The sequence below is a fragment of the Herpailurus yagouaroundi genome, unplaced genomic scaffold (assembly GCF_014898765.1).
Source record: "Herpailurus yagouaroundi ecotype Mexico unplaced genomic scaffold, PumYag 163, whole genome shotgun sequence".
In the NCBI taxonomy this organism is placed as follows: Eukaryota; Metazoa; Chordata; class Mammalia; order Carnivora; family Felidae; genus Herpailurus; species Herpailurus yagouaroundi.
In genome coordinates this window covers 27,338,568-27,365,169 of record NW_024412404.1, presented here as the reverse complement: position 1 = coordinate 27,365,169, position 26,602 = coordinate 27,338,568, and the positions used below count along the sequence as shown (strand labels likewise).

General features: G+C 48.3%; 1 protein-coding gene across 6 annotated transcripts in view; it reads right to left on the bottom strand.

Annotated features, from left to right (window-relative positions):
- Nucleotides 1-793: 793 nt before the first annotated feature.
- WDFY4 (WDFY family member 4) overlaps nucleotides 794-26,602 on the bottom strand; it is a 295,803-nt gene continuing 269,994 nt past the window's right edge. For 4 of the 6 annotated variants that reach the window (XM_040485696.1, XM_040485698.1, XM_040485695.1 and 1 more), the window contains 10 exons: nucleotides 26,005-26,096; nucleotides 19,961-20,173; nucleotides 17,320-17,467; nucleotides 16,060-16,244; nucleotides 15,030-15,188; nucleotides 10,353-10,532; nucleotides 8,328-8,510; nucleotides 6,043-6,127; nucleotides 2,283-2,394; nucleotides 794-1,264 (listed from right to left, as the gene is read on the bottom strand). In XM_040485696.1, coding sequence (XP_040341630.1) covers nucleotides 1,198-1,264; nucleotides 2,283-2,394; nucleotides 6,043-6,127; nucleotides 8,328-8,510; nucleotides 10,353-10,532; nucleotides 15,030-15,188; nucleotides 16,060-16,244; nucleotides 17,320-17,467; nucleotides 19,961-20,173; nucleotides 26,005-26,096 — 1,424 coding nt within the window. In that variant the 3' untranslated portion in view covers nucleotides 794-1,197. Of the gene's footprint in view, nucleotides 1,265-2,282; nucleotides 2,395-3,899; nucleotides 5,026-6,042; nucleotides 6,128-8,327; nucleotides 8,511-10,352; nucleotides 10,533-15,029; nucleotides 15,189-16,059; nucleotides 16,245-17,319; nucleotides 17,468-19,960; nucleotides 20,174-26,004; nucleotides 26,097-26,602 lie in introns of those variants that run through there. The other 2 variants (XM_040485700.1, XM_040485701.1) reach the window with 2 other exon arrangements.

Genomic DNA, 26,602 nt, shown 5'->3' with positions numbered 1-26,602 from the left:
CAGCCCTGAGCTACGCTGAATGGGGACACTCATCAGGGCCTCTGCAGGGCTTGCAGAAATATGGAAAGGATTGTGTTCCCTGGAGGGAAAAATCTCAGGGAGGGGAGTTGCTAAGGAGATTTGCAACCCGTGCACCCGCCCGGACTTGATTTCACTGAAGAGGCAGGTGAATTGCCTTTCAAGGAGCTCTGAAAGTCTGGGGGTGGAGAGAAGGCATTGGAATCGGGTGATTCCTTCAGTGCCCAACAACAGGACTGAGAGTGACTGGTGCCTTGGAAGGCACTGGAATTCCTCAGAGGGGCTCAGCTGACTCCCTACCTGCCATCTTCTCGGATGGAGAGCACAAGTCACGTAGCAGCCCGAATTTTCCCAGGAGGAGCTCCAGCTCCACATCAACATGTGGACGGGGATCCTTGACCCTCATGAAAGGTCAGGCCCTGGGAAAAGCCTGCCAAGCCCAAGTCTTCTCTGGGGCACAGAGATAGGGTAGGCACACCTCGGCAGCGTGCCTCTCCCTCACCCCCAGGCTGACTTCCCTATGCTTGCCAGAGGACTCACGTTCACGTCCTGTCAGCCACGTTAGCCGGGCCTCCTGAGCATAGCCCCTCGCTCCCCACGAACCTTGTCTGGCGGGCAAGCCTGCAGGAAAGCCAGATTCCAGAGAGGGAGGCAGGAGGGCCTGAGAAACACTCTGAGGGTGGGCTGTGCTTCCCTGAGACCTTCCTGCCTTTCTAGGTATGGGATGCGAACACCTGAGTGGAAAAGGGTGGTGATCTTACACTCACGAGCCCTCTTGCATTTTGAAAACAGTCGTTTTAATAAAATAAAGACAATCCAATATTTCCCATTAGCTTCCAGCAAGTGACCCAATTTTTTTTCAGTGTAATAAGCCCTTTGAAAAGGTGAGTCTTGTGAGTTCGTGGGCAGCTTGTGAGTGAGTCACAGTTTCCAGATCGCTGCTCCCAGGCTCCCAGGTGCTCTTCTCCTTTTTATGGAGTGTGTCCTTGGGCAACCCAAGGCCAAAGTCGCATGGGCCATGGAGTGGCTCGGGGTGTGCAGCTCTGATGGCCAGCAGCCCCTTCCTCAGGGGAGAGTCTTCTGTGCCCCAGGCACCGCGACAGCCTCCCTTTGCTGGTGCTGCTGCCGCCACTCAGGGCACCTGCCGCTCACTCCACCTGACCTCCACTGTCTTTCTTCCTACCCTTCTGCAGACCAGCAGAATATTCTCCCCTTCTCATCGCCGACCAGGAGTTTGGTCTGGTTTCTTGGGAAGAGAAGGAACAGACAGGAGTGTTAGAGCCAAGCCTGTGGGTCCCACTCATCCCAGCTGGCACTCAGGACGTTGTGACATGGCGGGTTCGGTCCAGGACCCCGTGGGGCCTGCACGTGACCTCCACCTGAGGCAGGGGCGGGGGCTGGGAGAATTGGAGAATGCTTTGACCCCGAAGAGGGGGAACTTCTGAGCTCTGAGGGTTGTGGCACCCCTCATGAGTATGGGGGGACTCCCCAAGATGCCCAGGCTCCTGGCAGCAGGGTGAGGCCCTGACTTTTCTCTCCAGCATCTCCAAGTGTGCCTTTTGTCCTGTGAAGAGACAGTCTGGCCCCCTTACAAACGAATGGCAAGTTTTCCAGCAGAGTTCGGGCTCCGGACTCTCCGGCCCCCTTTTCCCATGTCCTACACTGGCCCACTTCATTTCAGCCTGGCTTCTGGAACACTGTGTGGTTCCCACCACCACAGACTCTGAGCCAGCAACTGCAGGGCAGTGGGGGAGGAAGGGAAGGGCCTCTCCAAGGCCCGCGGCCTCCGGAGACTCCACTTCCCAGTGTGCGCAATGGGTTGATGACAGAAAGGACCACTTACCTCCATTGGGTAATTATGAAGAATCAAATAATGTCTATCAAGTGTAGTGGCTGACACTTGGCTATTCTACACTGGCTTAGAGCTCTCAAAAGGCGCTTTTTTTTTTTTTTAATGTACGATACTCATCACACCAAATGTTAGCATCGGTAGCGGGCCTCAGGAAAACAGTGCCTCCCCAGCATGAAGTTACAAAGCTATATCCTTTTACATTTCTTTATGAATCCACGGGTATTTGAAAGAGAGAGAGAGCACGAACATGGGTGTGTTAAAAAACATTTCCTAGGGCCCTACGTGGGCTCCTCATTTGCCTCTTGTGCAAGGTGGGCCCTCCCTGGTGCCTACATTAGTGAGGCGACTTTCCAGGGCCAGGCCACCTGAGCCCTGAGCTGCTGGAGGCCCGAAGGAGCCAGGCCTTGGTTACCTGGACACGGCTAGGGCTGTCACCGCAGGGCTGGTCTTGCTGGGTTTCCCTGTCAAAGCAAGGCTGACATCCAGCTCTCGACAGAGGGCAAGATTCTTCTCCCACCTGTGACCTGTGGGGATCGTGCGAGAGAACGATTAGGAAACCCATGCATGCACGTGGATGTCCACGGGCAGAGCCACAAACACATACACACATATTTATATTTGTGGTCAGCAACTTGTTAAATTGAGGGGAAAATATATTTAATCTTGGCCTGTGCCGTTGCAAAAAGGGCCGTCCCAATTTAATTTGCAGGCTGTGATAGTTACATGTGCTGACGGGCTGCGGTATCCATTGTGTACCAAATTGGATTTGTGTATTATTGCTTTCTAAATTGCATGCCTAGTTCAGCAAAATTGTTCATCAGTGTTTACTGGCTTTATGCTTAATAAGATGCCCCACAATACCTTGCTGCCAGGATGTAACGCAGCCCGTAATTGCCTAGTAAAAATAAATTACATAAAGTCGGCATTATCAACTTATCTAAATTCTCTCACGCCACAACCAATAATTAAATGCTGAGAACGTTTTTTCAAAAAATATAACTCAATGATTGTTACTTCACTCATTTTAATGACTGCATTTGGGGGCAGACAGTAATTCCTTCAACATGGAGGGCGAGAGGGAGAGACATCAGCTGGGTACATCCCTACGAAGTCACTCAGAGTCAGGGCAGGAACGACACAGCTGTCCCAGCTGTCCCAGGGTGGCCTCCTACGTGCACGGAGAGGCCTGTGCACCGGGAAATGCGTGCACATTTTGTGTGTGTACAAAAGGCCACACTACAAGCCTTCCCGGAGCCCTTTGTGTGTTCCAGGTCGAGTCCAAGTCTACGAGGTGATTCCTAAAATACGTTGTGCTCTGACTGGGTTGGTCCTTGTTTCAAATGACAAATAAATGAATTCCGGGCCGAAATTAGATTATGTCTGTACACAAACGAGGCATCCTCAATATCTCCAAAGCTTTCTTTTCTTGCCCCTTATGACATCTGAGGGATATAGCAACATGCACACCAACAGGACACAGGTACAAACATCCACGTGCCATGCCTGATTCTGTCACCTTCCAGCAAAACGGGTTTGAGCAATATTCGGAGAACAACGAGACCTCCACAGGCTGAGGTTTGTAAGCCTGCAAATGGATTTTCTATTTCTACACTGTGGTCCAGCCTGATTTTCACGAATACATCCATGTGCTCATGCCATTTCACCTGAATCCTCCCTTAAACTGTAATCACAACCCTGGCACTTGTTTTCTATTTGGTGGTGGTGACCTCAGACGGTCGGGACAAAAAGCAGGGGAAGGATGTGGACCCAGGCGTGATGGGGCTGCTGCCAGCCTGAAACAGTCTTGTGAGCTCTGTAATGTCATCGGCCGGTATATGAAGGAAGAAGGCTCTTACCAGCCTATAAAAATGATAAGAACATCCTGCATTTTGTTGAGCAGATTCTTGTCTATGTCTGTTATTTTTCATGTTAGGTACTTCCTGCACATCCTGACATGTCAGGGGCAGGGGAACCGAGGGACAGAGTAATTGTTGGGCATAGAACTAGGTCTAGAGCCCTGCCTCTTGCTTTTCATGTCACTTCCCATTTCTTTGGACCCCATTCCCAATGAGTACAATCTCAGCACAACTGTTGACCCTGAACAGAAACCCATGAATGCATTGGTACTTCCAGAACCAGTGGAAGGTCTTTGAGGTGCTCTTCATTCATCGGTCTTTCCATCCATCCAGCATTCTTGTTCAGACATCCATTTATCAACCTTTGCCTCATGGGACCTCCATAGCTTCAGAAATGGGCAGTGGAGCCAAGGACTGAACTGGCATGCTTTCGTGCAGGTGTACCACAGAATTGTTCATAATCAGGCTGGGGAATAGGATTGTATGCTAGCTCTCTTCCAACTGGGTGGGAGAAATAGGGGAGAAAGTCTGGCCCCTGTTCTTCAAAGAAGTGTTGTGAGTTTTTTTAGAATGTTCAAACCCCACACATCTTTCTTTTTACCCTGAGATGGGGTGATTCCTTGGAGTCCCAAAGGACCCTCAAGGTACTAGGCACAATGAAGTGAATGTGGTTGTAGATCCTTCTGAGGTCACTGCTTTGGGTCTGCCCACATTATTGACAAGGGTGCCCAGATGGTGTTATTTTGAAGGAAGGGATTCTCAGTGTAGAGCCTGGGACCCAGTAAGGGCTGATCAGATGTCTGTGCATGTTTGTGTGACGAAAGAACAATAAATGGATGATTAAATGAATCAGGAAGGTGTGGAGTATATTCTAGAAAGGAACTAACTGAAGATGGCTACTCTTTTCAGAAGGCAGCCCTTAGCACTCTAATAAATTCTGTCCCGTGAATGATCATGGGTCTTGGGATACGAGTAAACCAGAACTCATGATGACAGGAGAAGTCACACTTCATGGTAACATGTTTCCTTTCATCATGGGCGACACCAAGAAAAATGTCTCGGTTCTGGGCCAAAATCTTTGATGAAGACGGAGCTGAGAAAGAAGGCCGGCTGCGCTGGAGGAGGTGATGGTTGGGGGCTATTGGGACAGCTGTGGTGGAAGAGAAGGAGGTGATGGCTTTGCTGGTGATCTTTGTGCCTGTGATCAGGGGTGGTGTTATTGTTGATGATGCATGGCAGTATCTGCGGTTGAGATTCGCCTGGCAGTCTGAAGTTGGTCTGAGGTTGCTCTTGTCCGCTCTGGGGACAGAAGTGAGAATGATGGTAATCCTACGCTTCTGCGTAACTCTGGGAAAGCTCCTAGGCCTCTGTGCTTCAATTTCCTAATCCTTCATATGGGTAGCATAGTAAAATCTATCTCACGGGGTTGTCGTGACAAATTAGAGAATACACGGCAAGTATGCACGATGGAGACTGCTCAGGGTCAGCCGTCTCCCTGCAAGCTGAGCAGTGGTGGCCATGGTGGTGATGGTACCAGAGGCCATGATGGCAGAATAGAGAACAGATTTTCTTACGTCAGTCCCATCTGCCACAAACCAAAGAGGGTTCCAGAACAGTCGTTCTTTTACCTTGGTACACACCACACTCACCTGGGGACCTGTTAGACATGGAAATCTAGCAACCCCCAATCTTTTGCCGGGGCTTAAGGTAAAAACAGGACCCAGATCTACATTTTTAATAAGGCTCCTGGGAATTGTGGATGTAGAGGACCTCCAGACCCACTCTGAGGAACTTGCCATGGGGAGTTGGGTGGACGGAGCCAGGATCACCAGGGCAGGCCGGGGCGCTATGGAACCACTTCCTCTCTCCAGGCATATGGCAAGGCCCCTCCTGGCCCCTCCTTTTCTCTTTCTGCAGCCTGGCTGTCCAGGCAAATAGGCATTTGGACCCAGGCCCTGGGCTGGGAAGTTTGGCATTGAGGAGTCATCAGGCAGATGGAGAACATCAAACTAAGCTCTGTAAGGTTCTGAGGCTCAGAAGCCCCTGAAAACCGCCACGACTGTTCACATGTCCAGGGAGCATCCCAGAGCTTGCTGGTCCCTGCATGACGGGGCCAGGATGCAACGGGACTACTCCACGCTGCTTCACGTTCTGCCGGCAGCTTGCAGTAAACTGTGCTCTGTCCCCCCAACTTGACAACATCCAGAGAGATTCCATGGCTTCCCTGGACTCCGTAGGACTGAATGGAGCTATGGGAGGGGAGGGGGGAGTGAAGACTGCAAGGCGAAGGCCCCACACCCTTAGCAGGGCAGGTACCTCTTGGGCTCAGAGGTTGAGCTGAGGGGTCCTCTGGTGCTACCAGCCCGGGAACAGATGTCTTCATGTCCTCAGTCTTCCAAATCTGTCCAGAAAAGAGAAAGGGCCAATGGCTGGGGAAATGATCCTGTCTGTGGCCTCGGGCCCATCCCATTCCCTCACATCCAACGGACCCTGAGGGAAGGCATGGGAATATGGTCCCCTTTCACTTCCAACACTAATGTATTCTTGGGGACAAAAAATTACTTAGGCTTCAGTAGAGCACCGTTGAAGCTTAGGTGGGTTTACTCTGCCCTCCTGTGACCATAGTGCCTCCGTCCTCAACCTCTCATCTGCAGGGATGAGACCCAGCAGCTAGTTTATTGTCATTTTACTTAGCTAATGCCCTTTCACCCTGCTGCCGCCATCCCTGGAGGCCTCCCTCACCACTTAGCAGCTAGGCCTTCCCATTCTCTGTGTCTGGCTCTTGGTCGCACGCCCTTCTATTAATGTCCTCATGCTGACTGCATATGGCTTCTCACTTGCTGAATCCAGATGTTATGTTGACAAAGGGCAAGGATCAGCCTACTCTTAATGATTTTTTGAACTCCACACCAGGCCTAACCCAGCCCTGGGCCATTCCAGGAGCTCAATTGCTATGTTGGATGAATGAGTGCTGCGTGCATGAAAGTCTCTCACTCATGACGTGGGGGCCCACAAAAAAAAAAATGCACCTGCTGCTTGGCCAGCCTGAGCTCCTCTGACTGACCCACAGTGTGAGTCACCCCACCAAGCCCAGGCCTCCCTGACCTACTCATGTTCTGGCTAGCCCAGGATGCCCTGCTCTCTGCAGAGACGATGTACCCCTCCTAGCCCACAAATGGGGCTTCTCAAGGGACCCTCCTCAGCCTTGTCTCTCCCACCCACACACAGTGACCCCTCAGCCTGCTTGGCCTCTCCATATGCTGTAACTTTTCTTCATTCTTGGGACTCAGCTATACTGCCATCTCCTCTCATGTCTCTCTGTTAGAAATAAATCCATACTCCCTTTGGACCCTCACCACATATTTATTCAGCAAGTATTATCTCCATGATTATTCTGAGCCTTGGGGCATGGACACCCATGCAAAGCAAGGCCAAGTTTTAGCCATGATGGCACTCAGCCAGCTTTCATAAACATTTGAAGCAATCAATGGACATTTTCTTGAATACATTATGGCCTTCAGTCAACATTTCCTTTAAACTGTGGAATTCAGTTGACAGTTTCTTAAGTGAGCCTCTGAATTATTCCTTATCTTTACTCATTCCTTCATCCCTCCTGTCAGTCTCAGAAAGCTTGCCTTGTTCTTCCCAGGCTAATCCTCACACTTCAATGTTTCTGTTTCGTTCTCTTCCTGGTTTATTGATGCTTTCCCTCTCCATGGCTTTCCTCAGAGGGTCCATGGCACTCTTTGATTATCATGGTCATAGCATGCATTGCATACATGTATTTTCCGTTTGTATTCTCTTCTAGGATATGATCAGCTGGAGGATAATGGCCTATTATTAATTTCTGTGTTCCCTGTGGCTTGTATGATGAGTTTGGTACAGAGCCAGAGTGAGGGTGATGGACAGATAAAAAATATTTGGATGTATAGATGGATTCATGGGTAAATTGATAGGTATATGGAAGGATAGATCATTGTATAGGAGGAAAGGAATGGAGGAAGGAAGGAAAGGAGGAAGGGAGGGATGGAGAGACGGAAGGAGGAGGGAGGGAAGGAAGGAAGGAATGGTAGAGAGATAAATAGTTGGGTAGGTAGGTAGATGTATTATTGGATGGATAGATGAAAGGATGGATGAATGGATGAATAGGTATAGAGATGAATGGATGAATAGGTATAGTTGGATGGATTAGTGGGTGAACAGATAGGTGGATGATGGATGGGCAAGTATGTGAATGGATCGCCCAAATATTTCTTTTCAGCACTGGGCTATGTTCTTACGCATTTGACCATTCAGCTTTCACACCTTGTGCTGATAAATGTTTATTTCATTTCATGAGTATATGTGTGTATACAATTATATACATAATTCTATCTATCTTCTATCTATCTATCTATCTATCTATCATCTATCTATCTATCTATCTATCTACGTTTTGCCTGGAGAGAGCCTTGCCTTTGCCCTCCCTTGCCATGAAGACCTAGTCTGGCATACCATTTGGTCTCAAATGCAGCCTATAAATTTGGGCTCTTGGAGGAAGTGAGAACAAAGACCACTTTCTTGTACTCATTCTGCCTTCATTCTGCCCAAGACACACCTACCCGAACCATGCCATCTTGACTTCCAGTGATGATGACATGGTTTGTGTCCCATGCTGGCCCTTCCATCATGTAGCAGCAGGTTATGACTCCTTCAGGGCCCCAGGCCGTGGTGATGCTGGCCAGTGGCTGTCCGTTGACATTCCACAGAGACAAGTGGGCTCCCGCACAGGAGACAATGGTGCCCTGCAGCAATAAAAATTGATTTCACTCCACGCTGAGGTCACTGCCTGCCCATCCGCATTTGCTCAGCCAGAGTTTGCACACCCCAGCACCCTTAACCTGCTATCTTCTGAAGACTAACGAAGGTACTCCAAGACCTAAGACACCCACTTCTTATTAGATGGCTCATAGGTCTCTTGTGTTTTCACACAACTACAAATTCCTGGCTATTTGCATACTGCAGTCATGTGTTTGGATACTGCTTTCTCTGACACAAACTGGCTGACTTACCCTTTGGACTCCTTCCACAGCCTGGAGACTGCCTCTGGCTCCAGACATGGGGCCTGGACAGGGCAGGCAGGCCAGCCCTGTCCCCATGAAGAAGATTTGGATATCACTTGGTAGAGGGCAGAGTACAGAGGTTTGAATGATTGTATATGGCTCAAAGAATTGACGGTGTCTCTCTGAAGGGAATTTCTGAGGAGAAATGTCCCCATTGAACCTCCTGAAATGTTTACGTCTAGAGTTTTCTTCTCAAGTCCTTGTCAATATTATGGCCAATGGTATAGTGGTCACTGACACTGAGGACTCATAAAACCAGCTGGAGCCATGCCTTTGAGCCTTGCCCTAACCACAGAAAGGACGTAGGGAACTCAGTGCCCTTCCATAGCCCCCTGGGCTCCATCATACCCATTTATGAATTGTCTGGCTCTGTTAGAGTCTGCTTGAGGATGAGGACCATGTCTGATACATCTCTGCCAAGCACCCAACCCTGAGCCCAGTAGGCACTTAGTGAATTCAGTTGACTTCAGGACAAGTTGAATTCAACAAGTTGTTGGTCATGATATGTCTCCTCTGAGATCTGAGGACATTATTCTTTATAATGCTCTCTCAGATCAGGGTTTGGTGCCTTTCCCAACACATCCACCAATTTATCCATTCACTCACCATCCTCCCATCCATCCATCCATCCATCAATCCACCCTCCATCTGCCCACTTACCTATCCACCCATTAATTCACCCAGATATCCATCCAGCCACATACCTATTCATCCATCCATCCATCCATCCATCCATCCTCTGTTCTGCTCATGTAAGATTCATCCTAGATTCAAGTTTACCTGGAACACCATGTTTGGCTAAAGTTGGGATGAGGAGCCTTCTTCATTATCTCCCCCTCTTTCTATTATCCCCTTGCCACTCTATCCATGCCCTGGACTCCTATGGTTTTCTGTGAGAAGATGCAGAGCCTTTGAATCCTCACGGAACCCCATGCCCTATGATGAGGATTCCAGCCTGGGAGAAATTCCACACTGAGATTTAGATAAATAGTTCTCTAACTCTTTCTGTTCTCTCTGTCTTGGTCTCTGTCTGTCTCTCTCTGTTTCACTCAGACATAACACACACACACACACACACACACACACACGTTCCTGACAGGCTTATCTTTGGTAGCAGCTTGGAGGGACAAACAGAAGCACTTGCTGCCATGGAGACCAGAAGCACCTGATGAGTTAACACTGACTTAACATCAGCGAACTGAATTAGTCCGCCAAGCCCAGAAGATCTCTTGCCAAAGCCAACTTCTTGCCCCAATTCCCTCATGCCTGTGCCAGAACAGACACCTCCCACCACTCTCACCACCCTGAGGGAGAAAAATAAAAAAGGAAAAAATAAAATCTAGAACCAGATGCTGCACATGTTGATGGCTCCACTCTGCCTGGGCAAAGAATACTCCACACATTTGGGACAACATTTCTCAACATTCTTGGGAGATCAGCCTCTCTTTGTTCCTGGGTTTTCTCTTGGGACACTGCACCACGCTTCCAGGCAGGCTCATAGACATTGAGAAAGTGAGGACTCACCGAGACGTCACTGATGGCAAGAGCAGAGATACCCTCCCGGTGGGCAGGCAGGCGGGCCACGTGGGTGAGATGGTCTAGGTCCCACAGGATGCAAGTACAGTCTTGGGAGCCACTCACCAGGAGGCTGAAGGTGACTGATGCTGCCAGGCATGTGACAGCCTGTGTGTGTCCATATAAGGCCTGGGGACAAGAAGCAGACCCACGGATTATGGGAGGGACCCTCAATCTAGGTACCTGGGGAGATTTCCTGCCTTCCCATTTACTGTTGGGCTCCAGATGAGGAAACAGAGATTCAGGGTGATTCCATGATTCCAAAGTCTGTGGCATGTGTGTGCATGTGTTTCCATGTGTGTGTTTGTACATGAGTCTCTGCTGGCCTCTCAGTTCCATCCATTTCTGGGAGTTGAGGCTCAGCCAGGGTGGATCTGCAGCCCTTTTATCATAACTGAAACAGGCCAGTAGCACCCTCACACGCTGTGAGCTCACCTACACTTGGCCTTGCACGTTGAAGCTGCACGTACCACTAGTCACATGCAAGGACACTGATTTACCAAGTGTAGTGTCCCAACCAGGTGCATAAACATCAGCTAGAAATTCAAATGCAAATTCTTGGGCCCTATCCAAGACCGACTGAGTCAGAAACTCTGGGGGTGGGGCTGTGATGAAAACCATGGGTTTTCACAAGCTCTCCAGGAAATTTTCATGCATGCTCCAGTTTGAGCATTACCCCAGGAGAACCTCAGAAACAAACATGCCTCTGCCAACTAAAATGGAAGGAAGGCGGTGGGGTGGCTGTCAGGTCATCATGAAAAAAGATGTGACTTTTCAAGTCTGATGGATATGGGTTCATAGCCTGTCTGGCCACGTGGCAGCAGGTGACTCAGGCCCTTGGTCTTGGCCCTCAGGTTGGCCTGTGCTGGGTTTGGCCGGGTTCACAGATGGCTATGTATCCAGATATGGCCAGAGGCCTTGCTCCCCAGGGACACGTGCCGGAGGGGCTGGGGTGGCCTGGTGTTCCCAGGTCCACGGCCGCTGGCCACAGTGTGGTTTCCATCACAGTGGTCCCAGAAGCTGTCAGGTAAGCCTGATCTGAGAGCTGCTGCATCCACACGGGCAGCTGTCTTCTGGAATGAGCCAGAGAAGTGCAGAGATGGCGTTCTGAAATGTGATTACCCTGGCTTACCTAGTGGTAAACCTCCACCCTCAGGACGGATGACTGCTCACTCATTTGGGTCAATGAGTCTGAGCATCATTTTTCAAAGCTGTCACTTTGCCTGGTCACAGCCAGGAAGAGTTCTGCCAGGGATTCCTGTTTGTTTTCGGTAGATCTTAATGTGGCACCAAGCAGATGGGGCTGGCAAGGTTCTGGACGTGACCCATAGAAGATGACTGGGGTCATCTCAGGAAACTGGAAGCTGTCCACATGAAGAGAAAAGCAGAGGATCTGACAGGAGCTCTGATGACTGAGTTCTGACCGTAGGGGGACATGGTGACTCCAAAGAGTGCAAGCCAGGGGATGCTGGACTAAAGGCTGGGGATTCAGAGAGAGAAGCTCTGAGCCCAAGTGTCCCCATGTGCTGTCCATTAATGGAGCCATGTCTACTGCTTTGCAAAGGGAGGCACTGGAGAGTGAGGGGGGCCAGTCTGCGTGCAGGCACTGACCACCCGTGTAAGGCTCATTGCCTCTCATCATGAGGCACGTAGCCACCCCCATCTGGAAAGGCTGAGGACATCAGTGAAGGAGGACAGCAGATGTCAATGTGCTGTCTACTGGCTCTTTGTTGGGATGAGCACTGGGTGTTGTATGGAAACCAACTTGACAATAAATTATATTTTTAAATAAATAAATAAATAAATAAGAATACAGTAGTCCCCCTTATCCATGGAGGACATGTTCCAAAACCCTCAGTAGATGCTTGAAACTGTGGGTAGTACCAAACCCTGTGTGTACTGTTTTTTTCCTGTACATACATAGCTATGAAAAAATTTAATTTATAAATTAGGCACAGTAACAGATTAAAAGCAATAACTAGTAATAAAAGAGAACTGTTATAACAACGTACTGCAATAAAGATTATGTGAGTGTGGCCTCTCTCTCTCAGAATGTGTTATTGGACGCTACTCGTCCTTCCTGTGATGACATGAGGTGAATGTCATAGGCACTGTGACATGGCCCGAGGCTACTAGTGACCTTCTGATGATGAGTCAGAAGGAGGATTATCTGGTTTCGGGGCATGGCTGACCACAGGTGACTGAGACCATGGCACATGAAACCATGAATCAGGGGGTACTGTCACAGTACCTCTCTACGTGGCCAATTAAAATGACTTCACTGTCATCATGCCTAAATAAAGCAGCAAAAAATAAAGAAAATAAAATACAATAAAACACAATACAATACAATACAATACAATACAATACAATAAAATAAAATAAAATAAAATAAAATAAAACAAAAGCCTCTGGAAATAATTGCTCATGCTGGACACTTGTGGTGAGATGGGCACTCTTAATGAATCGCGGTGGCAATGTAAAGTTACAGAACCACTATCGAAAGCACTATGTCCCTGCTTGGTAGTTCTACTTCTTGAAATTTATTTTAAGGCAACGATTAATCAGAAGCAAACAGCAATCTATATAAGCTGTTGTCTGCAACATTATTTAAAATAGTTAAAATTTGGAAGTAATGTAATTGTCTAGTTTGAGGAGAAACGGTTTATTAAACCGTGGCGCACTGACATAACAAAACAATTGAAATGTAATTTTATGGAAATGAAATAATATGGAACAATTGAAATGTAAATTACAGACTGTGGAGAAGCAGAAACAATTTGATAGGCTGGGTGGAAACAGAATAAACCTATCTACACAATGATCAGAATGGTATAAATATGTATATCTGGGGATGGCAGTATGTGACAATGGAAACTTTTATAGAGATTATAGAGAATTATTCAACTTTGAAGTGAATTTGAAATTTGTCTTTAATGTTGTAATATCTTTAAAAAATGAAACACTTAAAAAAAAACTGTGTATGAAACTATTTAATGATGTCTTTGCCGGCAAGTCAGGGACAGACCCCCTCACTGAGCAGCTGGTGGTCTGGGGGATCCCCAAGGCCATGTCAGCCACTACAGGTAAATGATAAAGGATTTTATTCTGTGTAGGAAATAAGAGCGTGTGGGATTCCCCTTACCTTTTCCTCTTGATTTATAACTAGGAGAGGATGATGAATTACATTTTTATGCTGTCAATACAGGGCTTTTATATAGCACATCTTCATTTCGAAAAGGGACCTGGGAGTGGTAGCGGGAGGCCGCTTCCCCGACTCCCCAAGGCCGGCTCTGCAGTCAGGCTGGATCTAGGGCGTCCCTAAAGTGGTGCCTGGGATAAGGGAGCACTCCATAGAGTAATAATAATGTGCGGTCTCTTCACACAGGTCAGGAGTAAGAACGTAGCCCCCTGCCCACAGTCCACGGAAGGAGAAGGAAACCTAGAACAGCGTGAAAAGGTGAAAAGACAGGGCGCTCCGAGGCTGGCTTTGAGAGTCTGGGGAAGGCAGCCTGCCCTTGGCCTGCACAGCTCCCTCAGCAGGTGCCACTGCTCCACAGGAGTAATCGGCCCCCTCAGCACTGACCCAGTCGTTCTTTACCTCACGTCTACTGAGTGCGCCTACCTTGCACCACACGTGTACTGCAGGGGGTGGTAGGGTGGTGAGGGGAGGGCTTGAAAAGCATCCAGAGAAACCGCGGAGCAGTTTCAGTGAAACATGTGCGGTTTAGGAAATCTGATCCGTGGTGAGTTTTGTATGATTAATTTTGGTGGTTGTCATCTTGGGTCTATATGGCTAACTACGAATACAGATGTAAAAATGAGCTGCATTTTAGAGTTGGAAGCGTACCCTAGTGGTATTCTGGGCAGGTTCCAGGATGCACAGGCAGGAAGCGTGGGTTTAGAGTTAGATCGACCCAGATTAAAACGCAAACTCGCTCTCTCTGAGCTTCAGTTTCCTTGCGTGAAAGTGGGAATAACGGTGCCGGATTCACCAGACTAAAACGAATGTACAGAGTCTCAAGCAAACAGCGAGTACACTCTGCTTGTTACGAGAGAGGCAGTGATTCCTGAGGCGGGACTGGAAGGAGCCCACTGCCCCCGCCTGCTTCTGCTCTACTCCACTGCTGTTCTGAAATAGCCTTTCAATTTCCGGCTCCACGACAAGTCACTTGACTTCTTCGCACCTGTTTTTTTCCACCGGTAAAGTAAGGAGAATAGCACCTAGTTTACAGTGTTGTTGAGAAGGTAAAAGGCCATCCGCACAAGTGCCCACGGCACATGATCAAAAATGTTCTCAAGTGCAAGGAAACTGCTTTCACTGGCTCTGACGCGTAAGCGGCATCTCTCATTGAGGGATGGGTCCCACAGGGCCACCTGCCCTGTGGGCTTGTCAAAACCACCGTGGGCACGAAACCGTGGCCTTCTAACAGCAAACAGCCATGTGCTGTCACCAGTGCCTCTCGGTGTTCTCGGCTCCTGAGGGAGGCAGGGCTTTTGGTGCACAGGGAATTAGATGGTGCTAGGGCACTATACCTGCCTGAGGCACCACACATGCCCCAGGCACGATCTCCACCTGAGGCACCATCCCGGCCTGAGGTAAAATCCCCACCTGAGGTATCGTACCTGCTTGAGGTGCAGGCCTTTCGGGCGGCCTCTGGCTATGCTGAGCTCCCATACACAGACCACCGCACTGGCCCCAGAGGTGATGATCGTTGTGGGGGCTGGGCACACGGTACACAGGCAGCGGCCCCAGGCAGCCAGGTTCTCGAATGTCGTCAGGATCTATGGGAGACAAGTGGGGTGAGCACTGGCGCCCCAGCCAGCACAGGGCCGAGAGCCCGGACAGGGTGACAGAGGGACAAGGGCAGGTCTGGATGCTGCTGGCCTGCTTGTGTGCCGTGGGAACTGCAGGACATGTCATGTGTTCCGGAGGCTGGCACTGGTGACCCAATGCAGGCAATCCAAGCCTGTCCCCAGGGAGCTCATACTCTAGTGAGTGGGGAGACACAAGCGAGCAGGGAGTTAGGGAGACGTTGTAAACACCTGGCTGCCTCATGAAGTGGTAGGGAAGGCTGGGGGTGGCAAGGGAGAGCTCGGTGGGCAGGGAGTTCATGTCATGTGATCGGTGCGTGGGATGTAGGGTGGGAGGGAAGTTGGGCTAGGAAAGGAGGCTGGAGGTGGCCAGGGCCACAGCAAGATGTGAAGTAACTTTGTGGCCTGAGTCAAGGGTAGATGAAGGGCAACCAGACGGCTCGCTTCTGGCGCTGGCTCAATGCTCAGTGAGTGTCCTCGGAGTCTGAGCCGTGAGCAAATGCCAGGGGAACCCCAAGACTCCACACCCAGACTGAGAGTCTGAGTGGCCTCCACGCAGCCAAGTGACCGGCTGGTGGCAGAGACTGCTGTGAAGTGACAGCATGCACTGTGAACTTGTAAGCTCCGCTCCTTAGAATATGGGTTGGAGGCTTGGCCCACAGGGGACCTCAGCCGGGCCGCACAAGCCGTCTCCCTCTCAGGCAGGGGGCACAGGCACAAGGAGGAAGTGGGGCAGCGGTGCGTGCTTTGGACTCGCCCTCTGACTGCTTCTGCCTCAACGGTGACCACCCTGCGCCCCGCCTGCCCGCGTGCCCCATGCCTGCACCCCACACCCGCCCACCTTGTCAGAGCCATAGTTCCCCAGGCAGCAGCTGAAGTCATCAAAGCCCCAGCTGAAGGTCCTGTTCCAGAGCGGAGGCAGCAGCATCTTGTTCTTTTCCACAGCCAGGATGGTCTTCTCGGTAGGGACGATGTGGCCAATGGCTCCTTTGGGGGATTCTGAGCCTAGAGAGAAAAGGTACATATCTACCCCCCAGTTAGTATGGTGGAGCTTACCCGCCAAGGGGCAACACCCCCTTTCTCTGTGCCCAGGGAGGAGCCATGGGCAGGTGACCTGGACTTGGCAAAGCACAAGCCTGGGCAGTAGCCACTTGCTCGTCAAGGCACCTCACTCCAGGGCCTCACTCCAGGGGCTGTGTTAGACCCTGGCCCCGAGCTGGGTCCCCTGGCCCTGGGTTCCTCCCCTGTTTTAGCACATACGTTAAGCTTGCACGTGGCCACAGGTTTTCAGTGTCTCTAAGGGGCTGATATCAGGGGAGGAGTGGCTGAGGCTGTCGGTGCAGGTGGCACAAAGCCACAGGAGCCTTGGGGGGCTCTGCCCTTCCTGTCCCTCCCGGACACCTTATCTGGTAGGGATGGGTGTGCCACAGGCACTGTTCTTGGAGTTGAAGGAAAAAAAGGACACACCAAAAACCCCCAACAAACCTGGCCTTGTACTCCTTATAGAACTCCAGAATGTTGCCCTTTGTCTTGGGATTTCCCAAAAGCAGTGCATGCCCCAGATGGCCCAGACATCAGACTTCACCCACAGTTTCCCTAAGAAGCAGCAGGGCTGGAACTCACACTGGGCTGTGTGCCCCAGGTCAGCTGCTCCTGGCTAGTGGCTGCAGGCCCGCGTGGGTGCTTAGGAGCAATGGTGACTGTGGTTACTAAGGAACAGAGGCTGCAACCCTCCTTCCCCTCGGGAAATCTGGCTTTGGAGGTGAGGAGGGGTGTATGTGTGTGTGTGCAGGAAAGAGAGAGAAAGAAAAAGAAAGAGGTGTGTGTGTATGTGCGCACACACATATATGAAAGAAGGAGGGGAATGTGTGTCTTAGATAGACAGGCAGACGGGTGAGTCTGTCAGGATCTAACAGAGGTGCTTCCGGACACTTCCAGGGCACAGGCCTCCCCAGATTCCTGCTGTGACTAGAGACACAGCCATCCAAAGTCAGACCCCAAGACCCTGAAGGGTCTGCGCCCCTGAGTCTCCAAAGGAACACCAGTCACTAAAGGGACATCTGTGGGACAGGGCGCCAAACAGAGCTGACCAGGTGGTTACCTTTGACTGTGACCTGGGAGGGCCGCAGTGACTGCAGATTGTAGAAAAAGGGCTGTGGGTGGCTGGGGAGGCTCGCAGGTATGACGGCATCCTTTCCGGGTGAAGCCTTCCCTGCAGCGGTCCTGGCTGGGTGGGGTTTCGTAAAGAGCTGGAGAGGCAAGGGGACAGACGTATACCGCACAAGTCATTAGGGACAGACGGCCGGAGGAGTCCTCCCCAGTCAAGCCACAGCAGTACCTCCGCTCTGAGTGCTGCCTGAGCTGGGCTCGCTTCTGACTGAGATAAACAAAAACAGAACTATCCGGTTCAGCCCTCGGATGTTGCTGATGAGGGGCTTGGGCTCAGAGAGGGCCCACTGCTTTCTCCAGGTCATGGTGCGTGACTAGCAGAATTAGCCTTCCTGGCTGCCCAACTGTCATCTTCTCCACGCTGCTTGGGAAAAGGATGACCTCACTGAGGAGCCTTTGGTCCCTGGCAGAGCTGCCTCTCAAATCATGGGTCAGAATGACCCTCTTCTCTCTCTAGATCACAAGTCTCTCTTCATTTGCTTGAGCTATTTCTCACATTTTTTTCCCCCTTCCTTTACAAACTCTGCAGGCACGTCCATCTGGGCATCAAGACAGAATTCTTTAATAGCATCCATTCAAACGTTCCAAAGAGCACAGGCAAACCCCATTAGTGGCCTTTCTTATTTTCACTTTTCTTAGATCTCTGCTGTCAAAGTGTCCCCAATGCCAAACTTTTTGCATAACCAGGCAAAATATGAAGCCCAAGGCCGTGCTGCTTGGCAGAATCTTGCTGCTGCCACAGAGGGCAGCTGAGGCCAGCTCCGGCTCTCCACCCTCCCCCCCTTCCCAACTAGGCTGTTTTTTCCAGCCTTCAGGCCCATTCTTCTGCTCCCTGATGGAAACATCCGCTGGGTACCATGATGGAGGTGTGACGGTGGGCTGCAGGTGGGCACACGGGTAGAAGTGAGGTTCAGCAGGCAGCTGGGAGGGGTCTCACAGCAGCCTAGGCTCAGTTACAGCCTTTAATCAAATACTGGACTACCTAGTAAAGCTGGGTGGGTGATCAATACAAACGGAGATCAGAATGATGATTTCTAAAGGAGCATTAAATAAAGAACATCCTTTCTTTCCCAACAGAATGACTAAAGCATCGCAGGCCCGGTGCCTGTAATAACTTCAGCAGGCACAGCGCCTTGATGGCACAGTGCATGGTCCTGAAGTCTTTTAGTCTTGTCTCTAGGTTGGGACCACTGGAAGAATTCTAATTCTGACGATTACTTAGAAATATCTTTTTTTAAAGCTCATCCGATACCTCACTAAGTAAAATCAGAATCTAAAATCGTGTCCATTCCGTGATCACACTGATGTGAAAATATTTTCGCGTGGGGACAAGAACTGTGAGAATGCAACCCAGGACACAATTGGATGGTGGTAGCTACTACTTTGAGTTATTTAATTGCTTTATCTGTAGTATTAGGCTACCCAAGCTTCTTTCTTGAAATTCTCTCCTTCCTACAAAGCCTTCCCTGGCTGAACCCACATTTGGATGTGCTGTTCATTCTCCAAGTCACCCCTTAGGCACTTCTCACACTCCCCTCACCTGGGAGCTGAGCAAACTTGGAGCATGTCACGTAAGACCAGGTAGAAAAGATGTTACTAGTTTTGCACTGTTGAGATGAGCCCGTCCAAGCCTCATGATTACATATGGAGAAGGCTGTTGCCCAAGATGGCCCTGGAATTGGCTGGGCTTATGCACTCACTTCCCAGCATGGCTCCTGAATGTCCATCCAGGCTGAGAGCCCAGCCCATGGGGCCATGATAATAGCCCAGATGGCCGTACTTAGGAATGAAAGTTCTCCACATTGCACTGAGGCTTGAGGATCAATGGGGCCGGGATCAGTTAAATAAGTGTTTCTCTTGCACACCATTCACCAGGATGTCACCATGAGCCCATAGCCTCACGTTGCTAGATGACTACCTGATGGGGGGTGGAGCCAGTGGAGCGAAAGGCCCACATGAGACCCCTGCAATTTCACCAGAGGCCCCGAGGGCAGAACTTAGATACTGTCACACTGTTGGCAATATGGCTTTGGGGCCAACCAGACGGGGCTAGAACTCTACCTCTGTCATCTGCTAATGTGCAATCGTAGGCCAGTTATTTATTTAGACTCTCTGAGCCTCAGCTTCCTGATCTGTAAAAGAATAATTTCTATACCCAGAGCTTATGAGGGGATTCAATGAGGGAATCACACTAATGTCTACCATTTGTTGAGTGCCCATTATATTTCAGGTGTTTCAAGCACTTGATGTCTTAATTCATTGGCTCTCCACAACAGCTCTGAGGCTAGACACACATATAGAAAATTAAATCCTGTGGATTTATTGTAGTGTCTGTTACATATATCACAGGTGAATGGAGTGTTCACTGTATCGTTAATGATGTCATCACCTTCATCAACACCAGATGGTAACAGAGGGCTAAGCCCCAATACTGAGGAGTGTAGGAAGACCTTTTCCCATCCCCAGCCCTCTCTCTTGTTCCTATCCAGGAGAAAATGTCCTCACTATCACTTCAAAGCTTACAGTGCCTACACTCTTCTGAGAAAGCAAGACTAACGACACGGATACTGTACCTGTTTGGGTACCTGTCCAAAGTTGCTGACAAACCCCAGGATGGTGCTCCTGATCAAAGGGTCACTGATGCTGCTGAGGTCCATTCTGTCACCATAGAAGTAGGGGTGGAAGGTATTAACAGCTTCTACCGCGGCTGACCCCTGCTGCTTGTACCCAAAAATGAGGTCTATCCAGTGGTGGAGGTTGGCACTGACAAAGTCACTTTCCAGAGCCTGGAACCAAAACCCAAAGAGCATGAAAAATGCAGGTCTCCCTTGGACTTGTGAGCCCTCTGCACAGATCAGGAGGGCACAGATGCATCAGGATGCTGGCTCTGCACAGGAAAGATGTGACATCTCCCAGAGTTTGAGGAGCACTAAGTGGGCAGACATACAGGCCACCCAAGGACCACCCAATTCCTGCCTCCAGCTAGTGGGAAAACAGATCTAACTGTTCCCAATCACCTAGCGCATTCACTCTATGATATAACCAGGAGGCGCAGAATACCTGTCTTGCATTGATATCTAAATGGAAGAGACCAGACTGAAAATAAGTCTTGGGGTCCTGTTGATCTCGATATAAGAAAAAGGGAGAGCTGATTCTGACCAGAGATGTCAGGAGTTTGAAACTAAGTATAGCAGGTAGGCGAACATGCTCTGGAGCACATTGGACCCCAGCACTGCCATAGATATTCCTTCACGTCTATGTCCTCAGTTTCTTCATCTTCTTCTTCTAAAAAATGGGGACAAGAACTGTACTTTCTCTGTGGAATTATGTGAGGTTTGGTTTGTGTCCATGGCTGGTGCACAGCGAGCTCCATGTAATAATGTTGACTACAGTGATGGCACTGAGCACCTACAAGGTGCCAGGCACTGGCTTGGGGTTTGATGTGTATTGTCTCTTCCTGTCAACACCACCTTTCATTGGTAGATATCATTACCCCACTTCTGGGGCAGGTTCAGGTGTGGTTTTTGAACCTACTGTCTCAGTCCCCGACCCCCAGACCTCAGAACCCCACAGGGGATATCCAACCTCACTGAGCACATCTCACTGTACCCAAGTACCTAGAAATGATTGACATATTGGGTATGAGGCTCTTTCTCAATCATGTCTGGAAAGAAAAGGATAGAATCTACCTTTGAGAGACAACTCAGTCCCCAGGAATGTGAGCTTCCCTGACTGGGGCACTTCTGTCCAGTCCAAAGCAGGCAATGGGCAAGAGCATTTCATCCACACACCTAAAGGGTAAGTCTATGATGACCTTGAGGAACATCTGCCCATCCGTAGCCTTCCCATCTCCAAGGAAGATGGACAGAAGAGTTTCCAGACTCAGCCATGAAGAATTACTCTGAGCTTACATCCTCTGAATGGGACCTAAACCTCAGCCCACTCAGGAACATGGCTCCTGTTGAAAGTCAGCAATATCTCTCTTCAACTAAAGGTGCCATCTGATAGGAAGCACAAAGAAGTTTAGCGGGGGAGCCCAAGCATGCTCCATCCTGCATGGGTACAGCCCAGATGAATGATGCCAGCTCATATTAGGGCACCCAGGTTGGCAATATTCCTCAACAGCTGCCACACATGAGCAAGAGGAAATGTGGGCCAGTGTGTAGATTTCCCAGTTCACCTGAAAGATGGCACTTTTATCTAAGCAGAGCCCAACTTCAGGGCTGGGTCCCCAGACCCAAAGCCATTCGTTTGGGATTGTCTAAGCACCCCTTCGTTGATCCTCTGGGTGGACATGCCACATTAGTTTTCTGAGGTATATGGCCAAAGTGGCTTCAAAAAGGCCACAGGCCAGGACATCCGACCTTTCCTCTGGACATTTTTTCCTATCACTATAACCAACACATAGCTCATATCTTTAAGCTCTTCTAGAGCATCCTTTCCACCTCCTTTCTTTAGATGAAGCCTGGCTCTCCCCAAGATTCCAGTGGTAGCTGCTTGCTGAGTTACATGCCATGTGTCTTGGGGCCCGGAGGTGGTGTTGGTGTCCTCCCTGATCCACATCGCCACCTGCGGACCATTTTTCCTCTACCTTCTTGCTAAAAGAACAATCTGCTCCTCTGTGGTTTACGAAATTGAACTCTGCCCCCCCCCTCATCATCACTGCTGCCATTTGCCAACTCTTTGTCTCACTTATCAAACATGGTGACTCCTGGTCATGCCCTCCCTTCTTGTCCCTCACTGATTTCCACATTTCACATCTCAGTTCCTTAAGTGATACTTCTCCAATGACTTTGCCTCCACTCCTAAAGCTACCTACTCCTACAGACACATCTTAACTCATGCCAGTATCCATAAGTGCTCTCTCTTCAGAATCTCTCATTCAAACATCCCTGTTGGTGAAAGCCACCTCTTCGCCTTGCTGATCATTTAACTACTCCCTAAGACTATTCTTCTGCTTTGTCAAAACTTCTAGTCTCCTCACCCTTTTACTTCTTTGCAATCTATCAACACTCCCTTATCTTCAGCAACACCTTGATGCAGCTTAGATTTAGCAGTTTATCATTTCAATAACATTCTGCTCAATGCATCTTGTTATGCTATTGAATTGTGTGTACTGTCTTTTCGCAGCACTCTGAACCAACTCAAATATTTCCTGTCTTCGTGCTTACACCAGAGTATCATCACACAAGAGGGCACACTGATTATCCCATAATCTTTGGTCACCAATTTCAAATGGACACTTAACATTGCCAGAAAACCGAGGAATGTTTCTCTAGTCAACTCATGTTTAATCACTCAAGATGACTAGTTCACATTTCCTACTCTCTCCTTACCTCTGACTCTCTTCCACTGTCTGTTTTCAGCCACCGGCCATACCTCCTACTTTCCAGAGAAAAGCACAGACACCAGTTGGAAATTCCCACATCTTTGTGACAATACATATAAACTAACTTTCATCTGCAACCCCTGACCGCCTTCCCTACTTAACTCAGGAATCTGACCCACCTTTTATCTAAAGCTAACCCTCTACCTGTGGTTTGGATTCCAAATACTCCTGCTTTCTCAAGAATGTATTATTCCTTTCCTTATACATCCAACCTCTCTTTCCCACTACCTTTTAAACTTGCTTCTTAAAATAAAAAAAAAAAAGAAAACCATAATATTTCCTCAACTTTCCATCTCCTCCAGGTACTATTCTGTCTTTATTCTCTCCTTCACAACGAGGGTTTTCATTATCCAACCATACCATTTCTGTTTCCTTATTATCATTCATTTCCTCTATTTCTTCACATGGACTTGAGTTACTGTCTTTTATTTTAGGATAAAGAACTCCTTTTAGTATTTCTTGTAGGGCAGATCTGCTAGTTATAAATTCTTTTAGTTTTATTTATCTGTGAATGTCTTAAATAAAATTCTTGGCTGATAGTCTTCGAGCACTTTGAATATTTCATACCACTGCCTTCTTGCCTCTATGGTTTCTGATGAAATATTAACTGTTAATCTTATCAAAGATATCTTGTAAGTCATGAATGCTTTGTCGCTTTCAAGACTCTTCCTTTGACTTTCCTTTTCAAAAGTTTGATTATGATGTGTTTAAGTGCAGATCTCTTTGAGTTTATCCTACTTGGAATTTATTGAGTGTCTTGGATGTATAAATTAATACTTTGCATCAAAACTGGGATGTTTCTGAACATTATTTCTTCAAATATTCTTTGTGCCCCTTTGTCTCCTCTCTTTCTGGTACTTCCATTTTGGGTATGTTGGTGTTCTACAGGTGCCTAGGCTCTGTTCATTTTTCTTCGTAATCTCCTCCTGTTCCCCATACTGGATAATCCCAATTGATCTATCTTCCAAGTTTGTTGATTCTTTCTTCTACCTGCTATTGATCCCTTCTAGTGAATTTGTCATCTCAGTTACTGTGCTTTTCATCTCCACAATTCCTATTTGGTTCCTCTGCACAATTTCTATGTCTTTATTTATATTTTCATCATAGTCATACTTTCCTTTAGGTCTTTAAATGTGGTTTTAATTATTTGAACATATTTACAATAGCTGATTGAAAATCTTTGTCTAAGAAGTCCAAAGTTTAGGCTTCCTCAGGGACAGTTTCTGTTGACTGCTTTTTTTCCCCTCTGTATGGGTCACACTTTCTTTTTCTTTGTATGTCTCATAATTTTTATGGAAAACTGAACATTTTAGATAATATGATGTGTCAACTCTGGAAATCAGATGTTCCCCTTTCCCCAGGGTTTGTTGCTATTGTTACTGTTTGTTGTTGTTTGTTTAGTGACTTTACTGAACTAGTTCTATAAAGTCTGGGTTTTTTTGTTGGTGGTGGTGTAGATGGCCACTAACATCTCTGCTCTGTTAGTTTAATGGTCATCTTATGACTGGATAAAGATTTCTTTAAATGCCTAGAACCAGTAAGTCTTACAGTCTTTGTCCAGGGAGGGGCTCTGTGTGCATGCTAGGGCATGGCTTCAGAGCCAGCAGCTGCCTGGCAAACACTGCCTTTACCTCTCATATCCTGCTTGCACGGAGCCTCAGTGCTGGCCAGAAGTGAAGCCTAGGCCCTTCGAAGCATGAACACAGCCTTATGCATGAAAACGTCCCTACGAATGTGTGTGTTCTTCTAGGTTCCAGGAATATTTTGAAGTTTTTTCAAGGCCTCCTATAAAGACCTCATTCCCTAGTTTTTCCACTTAGGTTTTTTTGGTTAGCTTATTGTTTGCCCAATTATATCCACTGCCTCTGGAAGCAAGAGTGTTAAACAATTGTCTCTGGTTTCTTTTTTCACAAACGCCACTAAAGTAAAGGCTTTTGCATTATGCGGATTCTGAGGTCAAATAAAGACAGCCTTGCTGGTGGGGTCTTTCAGGGAACCATTGACAGGTCAAATAATGACAGTTCTCTGGGTATGGGGTTTTGAAGGAGCGCCAACTTCATTCTTCCCCCTCCAATGGACTCCTAGGCTGTTGGCTTCCACTGTTATTGTGGGCTATTGGTTTTCAAGGCTACTATGGAGCTGAAGAGGAGAAAGGAGAATAGTGTTAAGTTAAAACATCCAAAGCTTGCTATTCTTACAAAGATTCAGTCATTTTTCTCCTCAAAGGAATACTCTCCTGATCTTTCCAAGCTTCTGGTTAATTTCAAGGGTTCTGAAAAGTTTGTTGTGACAATCTTTGCCATGATTCTTATTGCTTTTATGGAGTAAAAGATTTTCAGAGATTCCTACTCTGATGTTTTCAATGACATTGATCGTTAACATCCTAACCCACTCTAATTTAATCTTTACTCCACCAAAAGAGGTCTCCCCCTTGTTGTTACCACCCAGTTCCCCTGGGTCACACCTCTAATCTACATCTGATGGCACTTAATGTCTATCCTGTGTAGCACTTTGTGAAGTTATAATTTCCCTCTTATTCGTGTGGTTATTTAATCAAGCTGTCTCCCCACTAGACTATTAGCATCTGCAGTCGGGCCTGTAGAGTGAACCTGCTCACTCCCTCCAAGCCAATAACTTTTCTGAGAACATCTTAGCAGAGGGCTGCTGCCACCTAAAGGTCAAGTTCATTTCTGGTCCAACTACGCAAGACCAGTGACTTGTGGGATAGATGACTACCATTACTAAATTTCCGGAGGCAAGGATAAACCAGGGAAGAACTTTCTCCTGGCCAAGGGAGAAGGAGAGAGGAAAAGGTGTGGCTTTGTTGTTACCAGTCAGGCCCACCACAGATTCTTTTTTTCTTTTTGGGTACAATTTACACACAATAAATTTCACCCGTTTTATACAGACCGCTCAATGTGTTCTGACAAATGCATTCAATCATGTAACTACCACCATAACCAAGATATAGGACCTTTACATCAATTCCCAATGTTCTCTTGTACTCCTTTTCCATCATTCCCTGCTCCAGAGCCCAGAACACAAGCTTTTTCCTGTTAACCTGGAGCATGGAGTCTAGCACATTCTTTGAGCTCTCTAGACCAAAGAGCCCCAGAAGTGCTTGTCATTAGCCCTCTGCTTGCAAAGAAAGCCTCCGTGGAGATTGAGAGGATACTGTGGTCTTTATTCAGGATTCCAGAGGTTCTGGTGTGACCCTGGTCAACTCACCCGTCTGTGCAGGCTGATGAATTTCCGAGGGTCTCCATCAGCCCAGGGAGGGAGTTGCACGTCCCCCAGGGCTGTCCCATCCTGCATGCAGCCTGAGTGGGGTGAGAAACAACAGGACTTTGGGTAAATGGGAGCCCGAACTGGGCTAACAACCAGAGGATACACACACTGTGCTGTTCAGGACTGCTGATTCCACGTAGATCAGTCCTGCACAGGCCTTACTGCTTCTTGCTTCTTCTGTCTGTGTGTCCCCACCCTTATCTGCTTGGAATATTCCTTCTTGGTCTCCAAGACCTCAGCCATCCATAAGACCCTCCTTGCTTCCCAGACAGGTTTGTGCGTGATTCACAAGTCCTATAAAATGACAGTAGTGTCGTCATTGTATGTCTTCCTTCCTGCTACTCTGTACCTTTTCATCTGGGCGCTTTTTATCCATTGCTAAAACAGTAAGGAGATCATAACAATAACAGTAAAAGCTATCGTATTTTGAGCACCTCACTATTCCAGGGCACTATGCTAGGTGCTTGGCACACATCATCTTATTGAATCTTCATTTAACGTTATAATTTATGCATTTTCTCTCCATTTTTAAAGTGAG